This window comes from Mus caroli, unplaced genomic scaffold (genome assembly GCF_978045245.1).
Source record: "Mus caroli unplaced genomic scaffold, Mus_caroli_1 scaffold_17, whole genome shotgun sequence".
In the NCBI taxonomy this organism is placed as follows: Eukaryota; Metazoa; Chordata; class Mammalia; order Rodentia; family Muridae; genus Mus; species Mus caroli.
Genome location: NW_028227272.1, coordinates 74,165,566 through 74,186,903, shown reverse-complemented (window position 1 = coordinate 74,186,903; position 21,338 = coordinate 74,165,566). Strand labels below are relative to the sequence as shown.

General features: G+C 37.5%; 1 protein-coding gene across 2 annotated transcripts in view; it reads right to left on the bottom strand.

Annotated features, from left to right (window-relative positions):
* Positions 1 to 1,409: 1,409 nt before the first annotated feature.
* Usp25 (ubiquitin specific peptidase 25) overlaps positions 1,410 to 21,338 on the bottom strand; it is a 108,710-nt gene continuing 88,781 nt past the window's right edge. The window contains exons 20-26 of one of the 2 annotated variants that reach the window (XM_085832213.1): positions 19,609 to 19,704; positions 10,625 to 10,803; positions 9,415 to 9,493; positions 6,998 to 7,077; positions 4,320 to 4,443; positions 3,104 to 3,299; positions 1,410 to 2,793 (exon numbers count right to left, since the gene is read on the bottom strand). In XM_085832213.1, coding sequence (XP_085688339.1) covers positions 2,621 to 2,793; positions 3,104 to 3,299; positions 4,320 to 4,443; positions 6,998 to 7,077; positions 9,415 to 9,493; positions 10,625 to 10,803; positions 19,609 to 19,704 — 927 coding nt within the window. In that variant the 3' untranslated portion in view covers positions 1,410 to 2,620. The remainder of the gene's footprint in view (positions 2,794 to 3,103; positions 3,300 to 4,319; positions 4,444 to 6,997; positions 7,078 to 9,414; positions 9,494 to 10,624; positions 10,804 to 19,608; positions 19,705 to 21,338) is intronic. The other variant, XM_085832214.1, reaches the window with a different exon arrangement.

The window sequence follows — 21,338 nt, the reverse complement described above, 5'->3', positions numbered from 1 at the left end:
AGCATATGTTTGAAGCCTCGATGGAGATGAATAAAGATGTACAAGGTCACGAAGATGGGGTCTGCCTGAATGTAGGGTCAAGAATTCCCTGTGCTAACATGATACCAGATAGGTTCAACAGTGCTCTGGAGCCAACCTCTTGAGAACTAATACCCTTAAACACAGTGTCTGCAAACTCGGGACTTAAAGGATGAGCTACTGCCAGAATATCTTAGGTTTATTCATGGTTTCTGGTCCCCTTAAGCTATGAATATTTAAGTCTTAGGTTCTTTCTTAACTGATTTATATCCTGAATATTTCAAAATGTAAAAGGGGAATAGGAATACTTACAGGAACCAAAATGACCCTGTTTGAATGTTGACCCCATCATGGATAACTGTTCTATGAAGCTCCATGTCTTAAGTCACAAGCCACAAGTTACACTGAAAACTCAACAAGTCACATAAATTCCAATGAGACCTAGACCTTGAGAACAGAGGAAACGGCCTCAGGAAAACATGTTGGATGTCTAGGTGTGGGTGAAGCTCACTTATGTTATAACTAAGCTGTTTCAGGTCCAATCCTAGGGATGAATACACTTGCTTGTGAGATTCCGTTTCGTTATTATCATCAGCATGTCTGTGTGTGTTCCCAGGACAGCCTGTGAGAGTCAATGCCCTCCAGCTACCCTGGGGGGTCCCCGCACTGAACTTGATTGCCAGGTTCGGTGGCAAATTCCTTTGCCCACTGAGCTGTCCCACAGGATCAAGAGCTAGTTTCTTATGAACTAAATATACTGCTTACCTCATGCCTAAGAACCACATAATTCTTTGGATTTGCTTCTTGACAGAATAATGTCCACCTGGTATTTGACTCCTTTTGTGCCCTGGCAGGCAACTGCATACATCAATATAAAGCAGTTCGCCATTTTAATAGGATATCATAACATGTGTAATAACTAGCACAGAGGCAACCACAGTGACAAGTTTCTAGATCTTTAAAAGGACAAGGACTCTAAACCCAAACACACTTTGATGCCCACCATATGCAAGACCTCATTTTACACAGGTCGGGGCCCCATGAGTCCTCCTGGCTGCCTCACTGCACAATATTCCCTTGGCAAAATGATCTCACAAGTGGCTGTGTTAGCTTTCTCTAGTGCATCGGCTATCAATCTGTGGGTCACGACCCCCTTTGCAGTCATAATCTGATGTCCTTCATATCAGAGATTACAATTCATAGCAGTAGCAAAAGTCTAGTTATGAAGTAGCAACAAAAGAATTTTATGGCTGAGGGTCACCACAACATGAGGGACTGAGCTAAAGGGTCCGAGCAGCAGGAACGTTGAGAAGCCCTGGCTGGCTGGGCTGTTGGATTCTTAGTGACTGGCACTTGTAGAGTATATGTTTGGTGACGCTACAAGAAACAATAGACACATAGCATAAGGATATATTTTACTATGCTAACAAAGTATCAGTTATAAAGAATTTTTATAAATTCAAAAATAGATCGGTGGTAACATGATTACCTTTAAAGCATGAATCTAAATTTTCATTCACAACATCACTTCATTGATCTTAAAACAGTAGTTCCATTCATAAAATAGTCTACGTCTTTTACGGGTTTTTTTGGGAAAAAAAAGGAGGCAAATAAAAAGTTAAGATTCTTATAATTCCTAGTTGAACAGTATCAATTTCATTTCACAGCATTGATTAGTAGAGGACATTTCTCAATTAAAGTAGTATATAATTTACAAAAATAGAATAATTATATAATGAAAAACATTGCCCTCCATTATGAAGAATACATGTATGTGCATGTATGTGTGTATATGTGCACATTTTTTTCTTTTTAAATTTCACAATAGCCCTTATTCAAGTACTTTTTCAGGTTTCTCTTGAAATAATCACCTTGTATTATTTATACATACAGAAAAGAACAAACGTTTAATCTAAGTAAAGCTTGTAAGTTTCAGTGCAGTTTGACTTAAAACCCAGTTGCTCACTTTAGTGAAATCTGACTGAACATAACATGTTTAGGTCCAAGAACTCAGTGGATATAGACACAGTGAAGTGCTAAATACTCAGTACATTTCCAATATGGCTCCATTATACTAACACAAAGGGCTATTACTGTATGCATCATCCAATGTCCACCCATGGCTAAACTCATGTATAGAACTAAAATACACACCATTATACAATATACCTGCTTACAAACACTTAGGTAGCCAGAAATAAAACTTTATTCTTTGATTTCATTTACAAGCTACCAAATATTATGTATCATAGACAGTGCTAAACACTTAATGGCTTAGTCTTGGAGGTTCCAGACTAAATGGAAAGCTGTTCGTAAGGAAAACTGAGAGGCAATACTGCAATAGAAGGCAGCAAAAGCATACTTTTGCCACAAGAAATCAATTCACTTGTAATTATACATCGGTTTCGGATAAAACAAGGTGAGTGCCATGCGATTCTCGGGTTTATTGTTTGCAGTCTTGGCTAAGGTCGGCATAGTCGTTTTGTCTTTTGCAGTTATTAAAATAAAAAGTTAAAAACTCTAGCAGCAGCAAGCAATCCTCGCGGCAGGAAGCCGCGGTGAGAACAGAGTTTCTGTGGTGACCCTGGGAAGTCCTGGCGGTTTATCTTCCATCAGCAGGCGTACGACTGAGGGACAACATGATCCGGGCGAATCGCTCACAGAGGTCGTGCGCAGAGTAGGAAGGTAACTTTGGTGGCTCGTGGAAACCTTTAATCTCTGTAGAACAATCAAGCAGTTTTGGCAGAAAATCCGTCAGCTTTTCTTGGAGGTTTGCTGCAAATACAAATAGATTTTTCTCAGCACAAAGAGAGGTGAAAGGGGCACTTCTGCAGGCTTCTTATGAGAGAGGAGTCAGTGGCAAACACATGAAATTTCCTTCATTTGGGGATCTGAGCTTGGCTTTTGTTGATTTTTACATACATGGCAACGGAAATGTGCACTTGCTAGCTTGTAAAGGAGGGAGGGATGTGGCCATAGAGTGAAGGAGGACGGACTCCAGAATATCAAACCAGGCAGAAGAGGACAAAGCCCTCTTCTGCTGCCGAGCCCCTCCCTGGGGCCTAATGGCACTGCTCAAACTTACCTTCCATTTCTTGCCCCAGGTATGAACACCAGCGATTCCTCATGTCTTCCACAGCAAGGATATCTTTCTCTTCCATGTCATCCACCAGCAACAAGGGCAGAAAGGGAACGATAAACTCATTCATAATAATTAAGCCATTGTTCACGTCTCCGTCCTCTCCAGACTCGAACAGCTCGGCCGCTTGCTCGTTTAATTTCTTAATGGAACAAGAGAAGAGAACACATTTTGCTTCATCACAAGTTAAGAAAGGAGAGCCTGAACATGATGATACTGCAGACAACCGCATCAATATGTTCAACGAGTAGCAGAACAAATAGCCATCAGGTATAACGCTGCTAATATACACACCAAACACACACCTCTCTCAGAAAAAGCTATGTAGATAACAGAGACAATAGAGAAAGAAAAGAAAGTCAGTATCTTTCAGTTGTCTGATTGAAACCTGTGAAGACAACACGCCACACTAAAATTGATGTAAACTGAGTCGTTCTAATTTCTAAGAGAAAATATTTCATGAAAAGATTCACTTAAAAATTCTTTCCCTACATTTAATGCATATAACAACACTAAAGAGGTTTTTCTCATCTTTCTTAAACAGGGAAAACAATTGTTACTCAGTGGCTTACCTTATAGACGGGAGCAAAGCTGGCAGGAAATAGTGAGTTAAACGTAATCAAATACATTGTGGGGGAATTTGTAATTCCATCTGGGAGAGCTAGCTGATTTAGTATGCATTAATCAAAGTCTCTATATATGTAAAGTTAGGTAATGGAGACTAAAAACATTTTTAAAGTAACTTGAAAAACAGCAATAATAACAATACTAGTGATAATTTAGAGAGACAAAACGATCTGAAGAAAAACTATCCGTCTCCCACTGCAAATAGAAGCTAGTGTGTTCAAGGAAAGTTCGCAAGCTAAGTCCAGCATGATTTACTACTCTCAGGAAACTAATTGTTTGCTGTAGAGAATATCTTTCTTCATGACCTAGTCCTCCCTTTAGAGCAAAAGGGGAATGGCAATATGATGATAAAAATCTGCAAATACAAGGAACACAGTGTTGCATTATTAAATCAAGGAAAGTGTTTTATCATTAAAAATACTTTATGCAGATATCATGATTTTTATCTGACAGTGTTTACAGTCGATTACCTATGTGCAAGCCTGTAAACTGTGTCTAACATAGGAAAATGCAAACACCTGCAATTTACACTCACCAGTAAGCACTCTCTTCTGTAATGTGATATCAGCTCCCCATCGTGGCCTCTGTACGGACCCTTAGACAAGAGCTCTTTGTTATTCTGATAAGCACAGAGAAGGAACAGCAAGGAGTCTATATAACTTGAAATAAACACACAGTATTAGTATTTCAATATTATAATTTCCAATTATAAGACAATCTAAGTGTATATTGAAATGTCTATTTTCTACAACACAATAAGTTCGGCGCATCAAATGAACAAACACACCATTTCAACAAGAGCAAAGCATGAAGGCAGAGGAGTAAGACAGAAGAAGGAAAGAACTCGAGAGTGGCCTCAGCTACAGCACTCAGGAGTCCTCCTGCTGTCTTTGTATATCGGGGTTTGATGGTTTCCACTTAGGACCAAAATTTAACTCTGATGTGAGACCAACAATGTTTTTAACACAATATTTTTCTATAAACAGATTATTTTTGTTTACTTTATAGTTACATGGATCATTTGGCCCATGCAGTGACTGTTAAGTCAGGTTTTTGCATGAAGAGAAAATTTTCTGGCCTCTGAGAAAAACATCAAAGAAAAATGCCCAAAGGAGATAGTGAGATGGAAACAGAAAACATACTTCCAATTTGGAAACGTATTGGCATAAATTAAGAATGGTTAAACTGGGAAGGGCGAGTGAGGGGAGGACATAGGAGCTGGTATGGGGAGGGGTAAACACCACCAAAGATCATTTTAAAAAGATATATACTACATAAGCTTAATACATACATGCATGCATGCATACATACATAGATACATCTACACACACACACACACCCCTTAAAATAGAGTTACACTATAACAGGTCAACAATGCCTCTACTAGACACCAGAAGAGAATAAATGAAAAGCTGAGTGCCCTGTCTGAGTTATTTCTTTTGGAACTGTTGACCACTGAGTTTTCCACAGACCCCCAAACATTACAAGCTGCACTGTCTTTAGTAACACTTGACTTGAGGGCAAGCTCCTACTGCTGAAGACAGCACAACTACAAAAATGACTAGTTTGGAAAGACAGGCCCACTGACAACAGCAGCACAAGCATTATGGGAGTGGCTGACCACTCGGATAGTATTTACATACCCAGGTACAAAACCAACCTCATAAACGGCAGGCAGCATCAGTAGGCTAAGGGGCTGTGGCTAGACGAGGGTAGGTCCTCAGCAGAAACTCTACTCTATAGAGTGGGCACTGGTCATAAATGGATCAAAGAATGTGGCCAGTACTACTAAGAAACTGAATCTATACCTACAGAAACTTAACTTGTCATTCAAGGTTAGCAGTACCTTGGACAGTTGGACAGTTACATCCTGGAAATAAGTGCCTACTTGTCATTAAAACCACGCCATTGCCTTAGTGGGAATTTCCTACAGTTTATTAACGCGAACAAAGGAAGCAATAGGTCAGTAGTCATTTTGTTTGGCTTCAGAAAGACACCGCATTGAAAATAAAGCAGTCTCTTTTAAAACAATGACTAGGTTAAGTATTTTGATACTAAGTTAGAAATTATATAATATATGGAAAAATGAATATAAGCTAGCAAATAACAGAAACAAACAGTACATGAAATGTTTTCATAATACAAGTTAAAATACTGATGTTTTTATTTTATTATTTTAAGATGACTATTTGTATTATATAACAGAAAGAAAGGGTATGGATTTGGGTGGGTGGGAGAGTGTGGAGGGTATGGAGGAGGGGAACAGGTAATTATATTAAAAAATCTACTTTCAATTAGAAAAAGAAAAAAGTTAAAATAACAAGTTTATACATTGAAAATTTAAAATTATCTTCAATTTAAGATGTATCATTTAGAAGTTTTTACAGAAAAACTTGGGTTTTTTTGTTTTGTTTTGTTTTGTTTTTGTGGCTGTGCAATGGGACTAAACCTTAGGCCTTGTGCATACCAGGCAAGGATACTATCACTGAATACCTTACATTCACAGAGGCTCTGTTTATGGTACCTGGGGATTCAGATGATGACACAAGGCTGGCCTCTGATGTAAGTCAAACTTTGATGAGGAAGAATATAGTCACCAGTGATGTCCCAGGTTCACTGTAGGGAATGCAACTAGTTATATATGCTGGGCCCCTTTGTTCCCATATTTTATGGATGGGTTTCATACAAAACTTTCCATTATAGCTCTCTAGGCTCTAAAAGGCGTATCCAAGCTCATGGTCACAATAAACCATGTTTTAACTCAGCTCTGGTCAACTCAGTGGGCAAGGAAAAAAAGAAAAAGAAAAACAAAACCAGAAAAGAACAGACATGAATGCTTGTGGGAGCTTGGTGGGGCAGAGTTGCAGAGGTCAGGGAGGGAGATGGGAGAGGGTCAAGGGTCAATATGACTGTGAACATGCAATGTGTACATGTGGGAAACTATTGATCAAACTTTAACGAAACAAAAAGAAACTATGAAAAACAAAAACACAAATGCCAACCTTTTGGATTTAGAGTAAAAACAAAATATACTTTAGAGTGAGAATATTTAATATTGTACTAAATTTGAAATATTCTATCATTTAAAGTTGTTTTGAGGTAAAACTTTCCCTAACGTGTATTCTATGGATATTTTGCATCAGATGTGAATTACTGAATAGAATTCATGATAAGGACAAACATTTTTTTCCATATTCATCCTCTCTGCCTTACCTTTCTCTCTGAAAGTTTTCTAGTCCAATTATGAGATACATAGTTGTTTCTCTGAATTTCTTATAATCTGCATGCCACTCCTATATATAAAATATTAAAAATGAAAAGAATAAAACTATGGTAAGAATATAAAACAATGCACTGTTCTGATAGATATGCAGACAAAGAGAAATGAATTTAAAATGTAAATAACTTAGCACACTACTTTTTAGTTTAATAATAACTATAATTATAATAATTATAGTAGTAATAATACTTATCAGGCATTTAGTCAGGAGTTAGAAATTAATATTACTAGAAGGTTAAGAATATATGGCATAAAATAATAAAATGGCAGGATGACCAAATTTTTTTTTTTTCCAGAAGACATTCTTCAGTATAAAATGTAGTTACACAGACAAAGTTTGGAGCTGTGATGAAAGGATGGACCATTTAGAGACTGCCATATCCAGGGATCCATCCCATAATCAGCTTCCAAACGCTGACACCATTGCATACACTAGCAAGATTTTGCTGAAAGGACCCAGATATAGCTGTCTCTTGTGAGACTATGCCGGGGCCTAGCAAACACAGAAGTGGATGATCACAGTCAGCTATTGGATGGATCACACGGCCCCCAATGGAGGAGCTAGAGGAAGTACCCAAGGAGCTAAAGGGAACCCTATAGGTGGAACAACAATATGAACTAACCAGTACCCCGGAGCTCTTGTCTCTAGCTGCATATGTATCGAAAGATGGCCTAGTCGGCCATCATTGGAAAGAGAGGCCCATTGGACTTGCAAACTTTATATGCCCCAATACAGGGGAATGTCAGGGCCAAAAGAATGGGAATGGGTGGGTAGGGAAGTGGGGGGGAGGGTATGGGGGACTTTTGGGATAGCATTGGAAATGTAATTGAGGAAAATACGTAATAAAAAAATATTAAAAATTAAAAAAAAAAAGAATAGTACAGACAGGAACATTCTATTGATGCAGTTCTTCCCAGAGCTCCAACTTGTTGCTTGATATAGAATTTTAAGGAAATAAAAAATGTCATAGTTCATTTATTTATTATTAAATATGGGGGAATTTCAATTGTGTTGCCAAGTACTCTGTTGACATACGGTGAAAAGTAAGCCCCCCTATCCCACAAGCAATGGTAGGCAGGGACACTCAGGGCCAACAAACAACAGCAACAGCAAAACCCCTGATTTTTAAAGGATGTTTAATAAAAATTAGTTAAAAAATAAACAATTCAATATAAGGTTTATCTAAAGAAAGTTCCACCCAAACTTGTAAACTTGCTCCGGCTCCGTTCTGACGGGCAAATAGAGGAGGGCACTCTCTACATGGCCCTTCACCGAACACACAATTTCAATCCTTGCAAGTCATAATTTTGATACTATGAGTTGATAACCATAAAAAGGTAAAATTCTACAAGATCCTGTTACCTATTCTGAAGTTGCCTTAGAAACTCTAAGCAGCAAAATAAAAAGTTTGTAAATAAGACCAAAGATTAATGAAAGACATACATAAAAGTAAAATTTTCAAATTTAATTTTAAAAGCACAAATAGACACTACATTTCAAATTTGGTAAGTTAAAATATATTTTCAAACCAATGTTAACAAAGGATTTTGTATACACCCAGACAGATCTCATTAGTCATGAGACAAGTGTGCATGCACACACTCATAGACAGCACTGTCTGAGGATCACCATGTCAGACGCCACGTGATGGCTAAAATGATTGTTTAATGTCTTTCTAACATATAGTATGGATCAACGGGAAAGCAGAAAACATAGCAAATAATCAGAGTAGACAGAACGGCAGTTAGACTTGTAGGTTCTGTCTGCTGTCAGAGAGCGGTAAACTCCTACCTGTGAAACCTTCAGCCAGTTCAGCTCCTATCCCTGTGCCTCCTGTGCTCATGTACAGACCAGTAATAATAAAACAAATAATAAATAGAAAGCATGTACCACCACATCTGGCTGTTTTTAAACATTCTCTTAAAAATTTATTTGTGTGTGTGTGTGTGTGTGTGTGTGTGTGTGTGTGTTGGCTGTGGGGAAGAGAGAGACACGCTTCCCAGGGTAATTGTGTGGAGGTAAGAGGACCACTCTGTGCCATTGTCCCATGGAATTGGAGGCTAATATCTGGATTAAATCAGTCAATACACCCGCAGTGCTTAGGAGAACGTTCAGCAGGCTCTTCATTTGCAATTTCAACATTAATGCAGTAAATTGCACTTATTAAGCTAGAAAAACTATCTATAGAAGTAATTGAGAACTAGTTTATGAAATAAAGAGCACTTATAAACATAAAAACCAAAGGTTTTCTTTAAAATACTTTAGCCATTTAAAACATTTTGTTCCATTCTCCATTATGACGTATGCAATGTGTCAGCTAGAGGTCAGTATTTCCCAAAAGCACACTACCTCATATTCTTCCAAGTTTACTTCTTCAGGTTTGATCATTTCCAGTTTGGCTTGGGCAACTTTCATTATGTTGTGACACCTTCAAATATAAGAAAGGCATTTCTAAATTAAAAACAAAATCCATAAAAACCATAAAAGCATGTTGCATAAAACTAAATTTCCAAACATAAAAACAAAATCTCCACAAGTGCTAGTGGGATGACGCAAATGTTTGGTGGCCTGATCACTGTCAATCAGAAGTTCTCACAAGTGCCTAGAGTGGTCCTCTGACCTTCACACATTTACCACAGGAGGCATGTCTCACCCCCTTCAGCACCCCAGCAACACACACAAGTAACTTCACACATATACCATGTCAAGCATGTCTTACAACCCCCAACAATGCACACAAAAATGAACAAAAATTTTAAAGAATTAAAAAAGGGCTGGATACAGTGGTGCACGCCTTTAATTCCAGCACTCAGAAATCAGATTTAAGATCTCTTTGAGTTTGAGTCTATCCTGGTCTATACAATGAGTTCCAAAAGACAAATCATGGTTATAAAGTGTTTCAGGAAAAAAAAAAAAAGTAACATTTAGTATCTTGAAATTCTATACTTGGAGTCTTTTTAAAATGAAATTCAGACTAACAAGAAAAAAAAATAACATTAGGAGTTTTATAACAGATTCTGCCAAAACATAGTTGGCAAGTGAAAAAAATAACTATTTTATGTCAAAATAGGAATTATCAATTCCTATTTTCTGTATGCACTCAACTTTCTTCATGGATTGTCTCAGAGAAGCAAACTCACCTCCAGCTTCCAGTGGCTCCTGGGAATATATGGGAGATGCTTGGGTCTTTCTAACCCAAGAGACTGGCTTCTCTCAGTATTGGTTAGAGTTGCTGCTGTATCTGATAAGCCACATGGAAGCCGGACAATAAAATTACCTAGCCTAAAATCTCCACAGTATAGAAGGTAAAAAATCACATTTTCTTCCATAATTTGAATTATCCAAATTACTTTTAGGTAAAACTTTAAAAGGCCATAGATAGAAACTTTAAGAGAAATGGAAAAGCAAACAATCAAATTAATGGGAGGTAGGTTTATGCTATATTTGTTATAGTTTTTGTGCACACAAAACACTTACACTTGAGATTAGCAAAGCCAAACCAAACCAGAATAAGACAAGTATGAACACATGAAGTAGATGCTTTGTGTTTTTAGGTTACCTTTCATCAAAACTCAAATTTCTATCTCCAAATTGTTCGAGTAATGTCTTCTCAATTATTTTCTTTGGCGCCTGGTTCTGGATAAAGTAGACCAGGACATGATGTAAACGATAATCTGTTTCTGGTGGAGTATCTTCTTGGGCCAACTTAACCAGCCTTGAATACTCTAATTTAATTGCCTAGAAAACAAGAGCAAAGAATTTATTAATTATTATTAATTAACTTAAACTTCATCACTGTTTTAATGTTAATTATTTAAATGTTCATTTTTACCTTTTAATGTGTAAGTAAACTGGTTCATGTAAGTGTCCCCAAATTCCATACTTTAAAAGAATTTTCTGAATGATCAACTACATAGGCCCTTCATTATCCCATCATCTTCCAAATGTCCTTATGTTACTACACACAGAAGTGATGACGCAGTGTATCTGCATATGGTGTGGATCACTTTGTGAAATTCAGACTTCTGTGCAAGAGCTTTGCCAAAGTCTCTCTTGGGACATCACTAGATGTGTTGTGCATCTGTGTGCATTTGCCACACTAGATTACATACCAAGAGTTCCAGAGGAGTTGAACATTCCTAGAGCACCCAGACCTGTACAAGAAAGCGGGCTCTTGCGAGCAGTTACATTAACACAACTATTTCACCAGCAGTCACAGAAAGGTGCTTTGGGTCCTAGTCACCACAAGTGACTATGACTGCTATTACAGTATTTAGATTTTATGACGATAGTAATAGTGATGATAGATGCTATAGTATCACTGGTTTCTTTAATCATAAGATGCTTCAAACTTGAGAACTAATAACACAAAATATTAATATATTTTTCCACATATGAGCACAATCTAGATGATATATAACTGAATATTTGTAGACTCACATATCTAATACTGATGAATTAATCACATGAAGCCCACATGATTAAAAATAACACATTCAAATTTTCCCTTTATTTTTGTGTCTAAGTTGTAGCTCTGCTAGTCATAAAAATACTTGCATGCAACACACATTACAAAAATTTCATTCAATTTAAAAGGTTTATTAGTTTCTTTCCTTCACTTTCTTTTTGTTAGTAACTTCAAGTAATCCTATAAGCTATGTTGCTATATTTTAGAGGGAAAATAACTAAAACCATGGGTTGAAATATTTTATTTATTTTATAGTATTATTAAGTAAATAATACTTAAGGTTAGTCAGTCCCTTCTACACGACAAAGCATTACAAATAGAAGATGATGTTCATTTTTTATAGTGATAAGATTTTCAAAAATACTCTCCCCGTGGGGGAAAATGACTTTTCCCCTCCAGATATACTGTCAAGTCTTATTGCTGTGCTTAAAGAGCACAATAAAAATAAAATGTATTTTGACATTTAGGATTATCAGGGCCACTGCATATTTAAGTAGCACATATAAAGTTTTCACAATGATTTCTTTTAAAATCTTATTTTTTCAATTTTTGGTGAGGAGAGCTACATGTACTTTTAAAAACCAATGTATCCTAATCACCATTAAAAAGTTATATGCCCCTGCATTTTATATGCTTATCTCCTGGATTTACTCAGTGAGTCTCCTAATTTTCCAAGGTGACTCCAGTCACATCGCTTTTCCATGTATACTTTCTCAACTACTAACAGAAATGGACAGATTTCTGTGCTGTTTCTTCTAGCAGAGTTGTATACAACTGCCACTGGATTAAAGCGAACATGATAAACTGTCTCAAATGAGTCTCTATCATGTTTCTGATTATATGTTTCATTATTTTGGCTGTCTACATTGAGAAATATTTTAGGATAATTATTGCAGATAATGTGAAATATTATAGTAGTCAATAAACCTGGTTGACTCTAAAAGGCCCAATGTCTACATTCCAGTACTAATTATAATAAAATAAAGCCTTCAACTACGAACTTGATAATGTGTTACTAAATAAATGAATTTCTTACCATGACTCTAACATTAAGAATATGTACTAAAGTCTATAGTCAACATGATAAAACCAGATATTTTTATATCACTTAAACAGATATTATGAAAGTAATGAGATACTTTTGGGAGAACAGTTTAATGATATAATAAGCGACTACACTGTAAATTTGTTAAAAAGCATAGGATTATAATAAGATAAATATTCTAAAATATATTATCCTTGTTCATCCTAACTTGCATGTACCATTTTGTAACAAAAACATTTATGCATCTAAGAACAATGTAAAATATAAGCTATTTACCTAACAAAATGATGAAACCTCATAAAAAGACATAGCAAAGGATGACAGATTGAAAAGCCATATCTCTGTAACTTTTTAAAAATAATCCAATTATTAAAACATAATTTCCAACTTCATCTTAAATTAACACATGAACTCAAATTCACTAAGAGTTCAGGGGAAAAGTAACAATTCTAAAAATCATAAAAACTGAAAAAGTTTCTTGAAGTATTTCATTTATAAAAAATAAAAATGAGGTGTTTTTATATAAAACATCAAATATACTAATAACGCATGAAGTAATATGTTCATTGCTTAGAAAAATACACCAGTAGAATACAGAGACACATACAATCCTAGTTGCCAATGGAGAATTATTTATTATATGATAAACATGGGATTTTAAATCAGTATTAAAACATGGATTAGACAAAGTTTTTTGGAAGTATTAGTTTTCCATTTGAAGAAAGTTGAAATCCTATAATCTAAGTCAAGGTTCCAAGCATGAAATCATAGGAATGAATGATTTCAGTAGTTTTAGCAGTCATAAAGACTTTTATATTTATAAAAAAGGTACGTATTAAAGTTCTTACCACAAAGAAGTATAAAATACAGATTATAAACCAGAAAATACAACTGGAAATCTACTGCTGAGTTATCATATCTCACTTACCATAAATAAATGTTTATTCATATATTTATATTTACATATCTCCTCAATATAAAATGAACGAAGACAGTTATGTTAAATACCAGTAGGCAAAATATTTCTGCAAAGACACTGATGCTTAACACAAGCCAAATAGAACTGTCAATGAGCTAAATTCCAATAAAGTGAAGTAATATGACAGTCATTTGACAGCACTTAAAATTTGCAAGCATTTTGGCTTCATAATTCTAGTCTCCTATATTTGTGCCAAGTATTTAGTGATAGAATAATGTTAGTAACTGGAAATGGCCCAAGCATCTAGCAACAAAACTATCAATCACTTATCACAACCAACAATCTCAATTTGTTTGTGGCAGATACTATCTAAGAGTTCCTCCTAAATAGATTATGTATTTGATTTTATGATGTCTCAATGAAATCACCAAGAGAGAAAACTTGGATTTAAAACTAGGTTCATCATCACAGAGACCTTGCACCCACTTCTTAACCTAGAACAGGAGTGAGCTGTACGAATGCTGAGATTGTGGTTCCATGGGCTCCTCAGTGTGTCACAGACATAAATAATGTGGTAAATGCATGAACTATGGCTTAGGTAACTGCTCACCATACTATGGAAAAATAACTACAGGAAAAAATAAGGTGAGGACACAGAAGAATAATCCTACTCTAAGTTTTTAATACAGTAAATAAGTTTAGGGATAGAAAAATTATAAATATATGGCTAAGTTTAAGTAAATATAGCTAACCCCAGAAGGAGATGGAGGAAACAGCTGATGGAGAAAATTATTCATAGTTTATACTTCCATGAATGTGTTAGTTGTTTAAATATTACTTCCTCTAAGAAGATCTCTAGATACCAACTCAGTCTTTTATTTTATGTAATCCCTTCTTAATTCCATTTTCCTTTATCATATATAGCAATCTAATAAATGTTTTCTTCCCTACTAGAAATCTAGATTCACTCAGGAAGAAGTCCAACCCAAAACTATACTAACGGTATCCACTGGGTTTAGGGCCATGCCTTTTTTTTTTTCCTTTTAACAAAATGCTTTATTAGATATTTTCTTTATTTACATTTCAAATGTTATCCCCTTTCCTCATTTCCCCTCCCAAAACCCCCCTATCCTACCCCCACCCCCCTGCTCACTAACCCATCCACTTCCGCTTCCCTGTCCTAGCATTCCCCTACACTGTGGCATTGAGCCTTCACAGGGCCAAGGGCCTCTCCCCTTATTGATGTCCCACAAGGCTATCCTCTGCTACATCTGCACTTGGAGCCATGAAGTCTGCATGTATTGGTGGTTTAGTCCCTGAGAGCTCTGGGGGTACTTGTTGGTTCATATTGTTGTTTCTCCTATGGGGCTGTAAAGCCCTTCAGCTCCTTGAGTCTTTTCTCTAGCTCCTCCATTGGGTGCCGCGCCTTATAAACCGTTAAATCAATCAAGTGCCTTACAATGGAATACCATTATGTCCACATGGTATACTACAAACTACAGGTACATTCAATGATACAGAATTCTAAACATGCTACTGAGACACACTAAAAAGAATGAAGAACAAAGTATTACAAGTATATAAGGTACAGTGTCACACCAACAGGAACACTACCAACAGAAAGGCATGGCTACAATTGGTCAAGAAGATTACAGGGAGGAGCACAGAGGTGAGTCACCCAGGAGCACCTCGGGAGTTCCACTTCATGGCCTGATTGATAGTTACATGGACATCTGTACCTTATGTGATAATCTATTGGGGTGTAACCTACTACCACTGGACTTTTAAGTCATTTTATAAATTAAAATAAGTTTACTTTCCATATCAAAGTTAAAGAAAGGTGCAGCAGTGGTAATAGGTATGAAGGTGCAGAAGGAAGTGACCATGTGGTATCAGCTTGGAATAATTACTGTGAGGCAATGATACCCTATCGAGAACCTTATTTCATAATACAGAAGTCCACTTATCTCACAAAACCCTGAGTACACAACTGTAGGAGCTACAGACAATAGTTTCTTTCTTAAAAAAAAAAAAAAGATGTTTTACGTCTTTCAAGGAAAATAAGAAGCTATTCTCATATTACCGTATGGTCTTTTCATCCAGCGTGTACAAATACTTAATAACAGCCAGTCCTTTACAACTGTTCTTTGATTTTTAATCTCTCTTGGATATTAATTTTTCTCATTGGAGCAATTTTAATTTGCCTTTTTGGGGAACTTTCTCTTTAAACCATTTCACTTAAAGATTTTCTTCTTCCTTTTTTTTTTTTGTATGTGCATGTGTGTGTTTGTGAGTGCATTTCCATGCAGCATGTGTGATTGTGCGTGTGTGTGTGTGTGTGTGTGTACAAATGTATGGAAGCCAGACATTAACCCAGGTGTCGCCCTCACCACTACTTGATTATTTTTGAGACAAGATCGTTCACTAGAATTCATTCACTAGGTTGTCTGGCCTGTGAGCTCCAGGGATCCACTTGTCTGTGCCTCCCCATTGTGATTCTTGTGAGCTAGCATCAAAAGTATGGACCTTCATACACTTTTCATGGGGTCCTCGGAATCAAACTAGAGCCTCATGCTTGCACACCACACTTATCTACTGATTTTCTCCCAGTCCCCAGACAGTGTCTGGTTTTGTTCGTTTGTTTTGTTTTTGTTTTTCAATTTTTTATTAGGTATTTTCTTCATTTACATTTCCAATGCTATCCCAAAAGTCCCCCATACCCTCCCCCCCACTCCCCTACCCCCCCCACTCCCACTTCTTGGTCCTGGCGTTCCCCTGTACTGAGGCATATAAAGTTTGCAAGACCAATGGGCCTCTCTTTTCAATGATGGCCAACCAGGTACATATGCAGCTAGAGGCACGAGCTCTGGGGGGTACTGGTTAGTTCATATTGTTGTTCCACCTATAGGGTTGCAGACCCCTTTAGTTCCTTGGGTACTTTCTCTAGCTCCTCCATTGGGGGGCCCTGTGATCCATCCAATAGCTAACTGTGAGCAGTGGTTAGTTCATATTGTTGTTCCACCTATAGGGTTGCAGACCCCTTTAGTTCCTTGGGTACTTTCTCTAGCTCCTCCATTGGGGGCCCTGTGATCCATCCAATAGCTAACTGTGAGCATCCACTTCTATGTTTGCTAGGCCCCGGCACAGCCTCACAAGAGACAGTTATATCTGGGTCCTTTCAGCAAAATCTTGCTAGTGTATTCAATGGTGTCAGGGTTTGGAGGCTGATTATGGGATGGATCCCCGGGTATGGTAGTCTCTAGATGGTCCATCCTTTCGTCTCAGCTCCAAACTTTGTCTCTGTAACTCCTTTCATGGGTGTTTTGTTTTATTCTTAAAATGGAAACGGGTCTCAACAAAAGAAGACAGCTTGAGAACGGATCTGGTAGAATACCTTAGCCCAGTCTGCCTGCCTATTAACTCTTTCATACTACGTACATACAGTAGACTCCTTAGTGGGAAGGCCTTTGTGTGACTCTAAGTCAAGGTTAAATCAAACCAGTTCACTACTCAAGCCTATTTCTTGTAAGATGACATTCCCACAGGATAATTTCCTATTATCCTATAATTCATAAGGTAATCACTGCCAATCAAATATATCCTTTGAAGACCAATGTGTGTGGTGAGATGTCTCACCAGATAAAGGCACTTGTGCTATAAGCTTGGCATCCTGGGTTCCATTCAGAGCCCACATAAAGGCAGAAAGAGAGGACAGACTCCACAAAGTTGACTTCTGACTTCTACATGTGAGTTAAGGTGTGTGTATCCTGCCACGCACACATGCATTCTAACAGTCAATAACACAAAAATTGGTCTGATGATAACGCATTAGTAAGTAAAGCTGAAAGTACTTAATCAAGCTCAGAGTTAAATTTTATTTTTCTCACAATAAAAAAAGTTCTGTAAAGTCAACTTAAGGTTTTTCTGATAATGTTAAGATACAGAGAAAATAACCTTTCCTCTCAAGTTATTAGATATTAGGCCCTGAAAAGAATAACATGTAGAGTATATAGTTCAAGGAGCACAGGTAGGGTGGAGAAGCCATCATGGCCAATACTAGGTTTTCATCCTGGTCAGTGGCAGCTCATCCTTACAAGTGATGTGTGCACGCAGAGCTGATGAAGAGTCCCAGGGAATTGTGGAGAGGCGGATGTATGTATGGGTACGGGAAAGAGACACCGGAGAATTCTAAATATAATAAAGGTCACAGGCTCATATGTTAATAGCCACTAGTGAGTCTTCAAACTGCCAGTTTTCTGTAATGATTCCCGAAAATTCTTACTAATCTGGGATTCAAAGACTATTAAGTGTGGTATTTACTATATTTTGAAAGGCAGATTTATTGTATTTTAAAAGGTAGAACTTACCGAACAATCTGTCTAACCAATCCCCACTTCAGAACCTCACTTCCCATTCTCTTTCTAAGCTCTTCCTTTCATTGTACATTAGTACCTGGTACTCGAGGAGGCGAGGAATGGATGAAATATAGAAAATGCATCAAGTGAACATCCACGGGAACAACAATAACAGGTTTCAAATCAATGAGCTGTGCATGGCTAAAGGTAACCGAGGTTCCTATTGCTCTGAGAATACAAAATTGTAACAGCAGGCTGGAGAGGTCTCCGTGGTTAAAGCACTGGCTGTTCTTCCAGAGGACCTGGGATCAATTCCCAGCACCCACATGTTGGGTCACAACCATCTGGGACTCCTGTTCCAAGAGAATCTGATGTCCTTTTCTGGCCTCTGTGAGCACTGAATAAAAGCTTCAATTGAAGAAATGCTATGTAACAGAAATGTATGCAAAATATCGAGTGACAGAAAATAAAAGTTAAAAAGCATTTAAAATTGGTAAAAAGAAAGTAAGAGAAGACTCAAGCAACTGGTAGAGGGAGGAACTGGTGTCAAATACATTCAGTGTATGGGTGGGGGGCAATTAGAGGGAAATGAAAGGTCCAACAGAGGGAAGGAAATAATACCATCTATAGCTCCAGCCACCCATAAGGAGCACAGCCAGCAACACATGCACAAGCTACTCCAGTCTCCTTTCTCTACCTTTTTTCTGGTGGCCCTGTCATCTTTTTTTTTTTTTAAGGAAGAGAATTTTTTTTTAAGTTCTTACATTTGATCTTAAAAGGCTGCTCAATTTGTTCTTTAACCATAGTAACAGAAATTTGCAACTTAACACTTCAAGTTGGATATTCAAAAAGGCCAGGGAATATCAGTAAAATTGATACTTTCTAACAAATCCATAAGGACTTATTGAGAAGGCAAATTAGTACACCGCTTCTGTTCTATACACTGTTCAGAGGGTCTGGCTTCTGAGGAAGAGAGTAGGTGATGACAGTGTAGAGGTGATGACAGTGTAGAGGTGATGACAATGTAGAGGTGATGACAATGTAGAGGTGATGAGAACGTATAGAAGGTGAAGGAAAAGCTTTAGGGTATTGGGGTAAACGAGTGTGGGTGCGCTCACATGCACACACGAGGTCTTTGGTAAATCTCAGAAAGTAATGCCTTGGACATGATGTTGCTTATCTTTCCAATGAAAAGGACACACAACAAGGCTCTGGAGAGTGCACACACTTAAAAGGAATGCGTGGGACAGTGAAAGGAAGCAACGGGACGCTCTCCCATTTCTTGAGTTGAGGAGAATATTTAAAACTCAGAATAGATGCAAAACAAGGAAGATGAAACAAAACCTAAGAACGGAATCAATACTTTTGAAAAACAGAACTAGTTTTGAGTCAACAGGAAAATTAAAGGGAGCATTTGCAATACTGACCTGCAGTGTGACCTCTACACAAGAAATAAACTGTGACCAGAGGCAGTTCCACAGCCCATGTCACTGTTTTCCGGTACCCTTAATGTCTTGATTACATTACTGGCAATGAGGGAGACACACGCTACTGCAATAACTCAGGTGAAATATTTTCATTTTTTAAAAATTATTTGCATAAAAAAAAAAAGAAATGTTGGATTCTTACACACAAGCAGCTCCTAGAATACCAGATTGTCATAATTCAGACAGGAAAACAGAAATTTCTTTAAAGAGATAAGGTGCTAGAAGACAATACATTAAAAAGAAAAAAATGAAAGTGGTAATAGTAGTACCTTAAAGAACCCGGCTTCAGGGCCACCCCTGTCATACACACTCCTGGATTTACCTATCGCCATGATAATACCTTGCATACTGGGTGTCATCATGATCTGCCAGAGAGATTGAAGGGAAGCGTTTCTGAACGGTTAACAGGAAAATGCAGACACAAAGGCAAAAAACCTTTAACAAAATGAAACAAGCTGTTTGCATGCAACTTAAAAGCCTTTGTTTTCTACCACTTATGCATTTATAAGAGAGCAAATGTTTTCTGATGTACGAGTCAAAGCACCATTCAGTCCTCTGGGCAGTGGCCCAGATGGCTTACAGGATGCCCCTGTCTGTACAAAGATCAGAAAGCATTCTCTCTAAAGTGCAGAATTGTAAGAAGGCGCCCCCTTCTGGACAAAGCAGAAAGTGAATACTTCTCCAAGAGAACCATTTCAAAACTGGCACCAACACTTAGTAAATAAATGAATAGCCTGAAAACTCCAGTTGAATCTCATTCCTGCTCCCAGGCTAAGGCCCTTCGTACAACTGTGCAACCAGTGTATCTGTAAGCAACCGAGAGTCTCAAGGCACATGCACTGTTAGGCAAGGATGCCAACAGAGTACATCCAAACATACAGCTCTAAGGGCAGAAATTTCCCCACCAAAGGTAGTATACTCAATAGAGAGAGTAGTCACAATTCTTTCACAAATGCCAAAACCAGCTCACACTGAAAACAAGCAATTGGATGCTTTGTAATACGTGAGTACTTTCATTAAGTTGGATGAGTTTGTATAAGAGCAAACACGGAACAATGTAAGGTAGTATTATATATACTATAGACAGTACTTACGTTCTAGAAAATGGCTCATCCCTGGCTGCTTGCCTTTCCAATGTCTTAGAAATAAGTACCACAACGCTGTCTCAGTGCAGTTAAGAGTCTGTGGTCACTCCCTCGCGTTCCCTGAAACTGTCCCTCATTCTTTATTCTAGATCATACATGGAAGGTTGCACGTGTCCACCATTCATTGCCTGCTTACCCAAGTCCTTTGATCATTCCCTCTCTCTTAAATCTAGCCTGTCAGTAGGCATGCTTTCTCATAACGGTACAGTGATACTATGTCTTATAATACTTCCAAATTTGATGATTAATTTTTACATAATCATAATTAAAATTCAGGAATAAATTTTTCAGGAATTAAGTATATTTCACACACATTCAGTTCTTATCCAAAGATACAACCACTAAAAAGCTGTGGTATCTCTCTGACCACAAATCATCCAAGCTTCCCCATCTCTTACTTAAAAAATTGCTTATCTGTCCTCTCTCAAACACAGAAAAGAACCACCTAAAGAATTTCAAGGGGAAAATACGTCCAAAGTAATGAGAGAGAAACAAAAGATCTCAGTTTTTACTGGGTGGAAAAGAACTTTATCATGAGAAAGAACAAAGCTGGAGGCTGGTGGAACAACTCAGTAGCTAAGACAATCAGCAGAGAAGGAGGAAGATGGGATGCCCACAGAGAAGAAGGCACTGGCAGGCATTCAGTGATGCCCACCAGGCATCCTGTTTGTTGTTACAGCATGAGTCAACAGCAGCAAGACTATCAATTACCCATCTTGCAGCCATTCTGTAGGGCTTTCTGGTGGTAGGGAATGATGGACAAAGTCTAAAGTAAAGTATACAAGTAATTTAGTAGTCTGCTAGGAAAATATCAGTTATTTTTAAAGTAATATGGGCACTATATAATTAAGCAA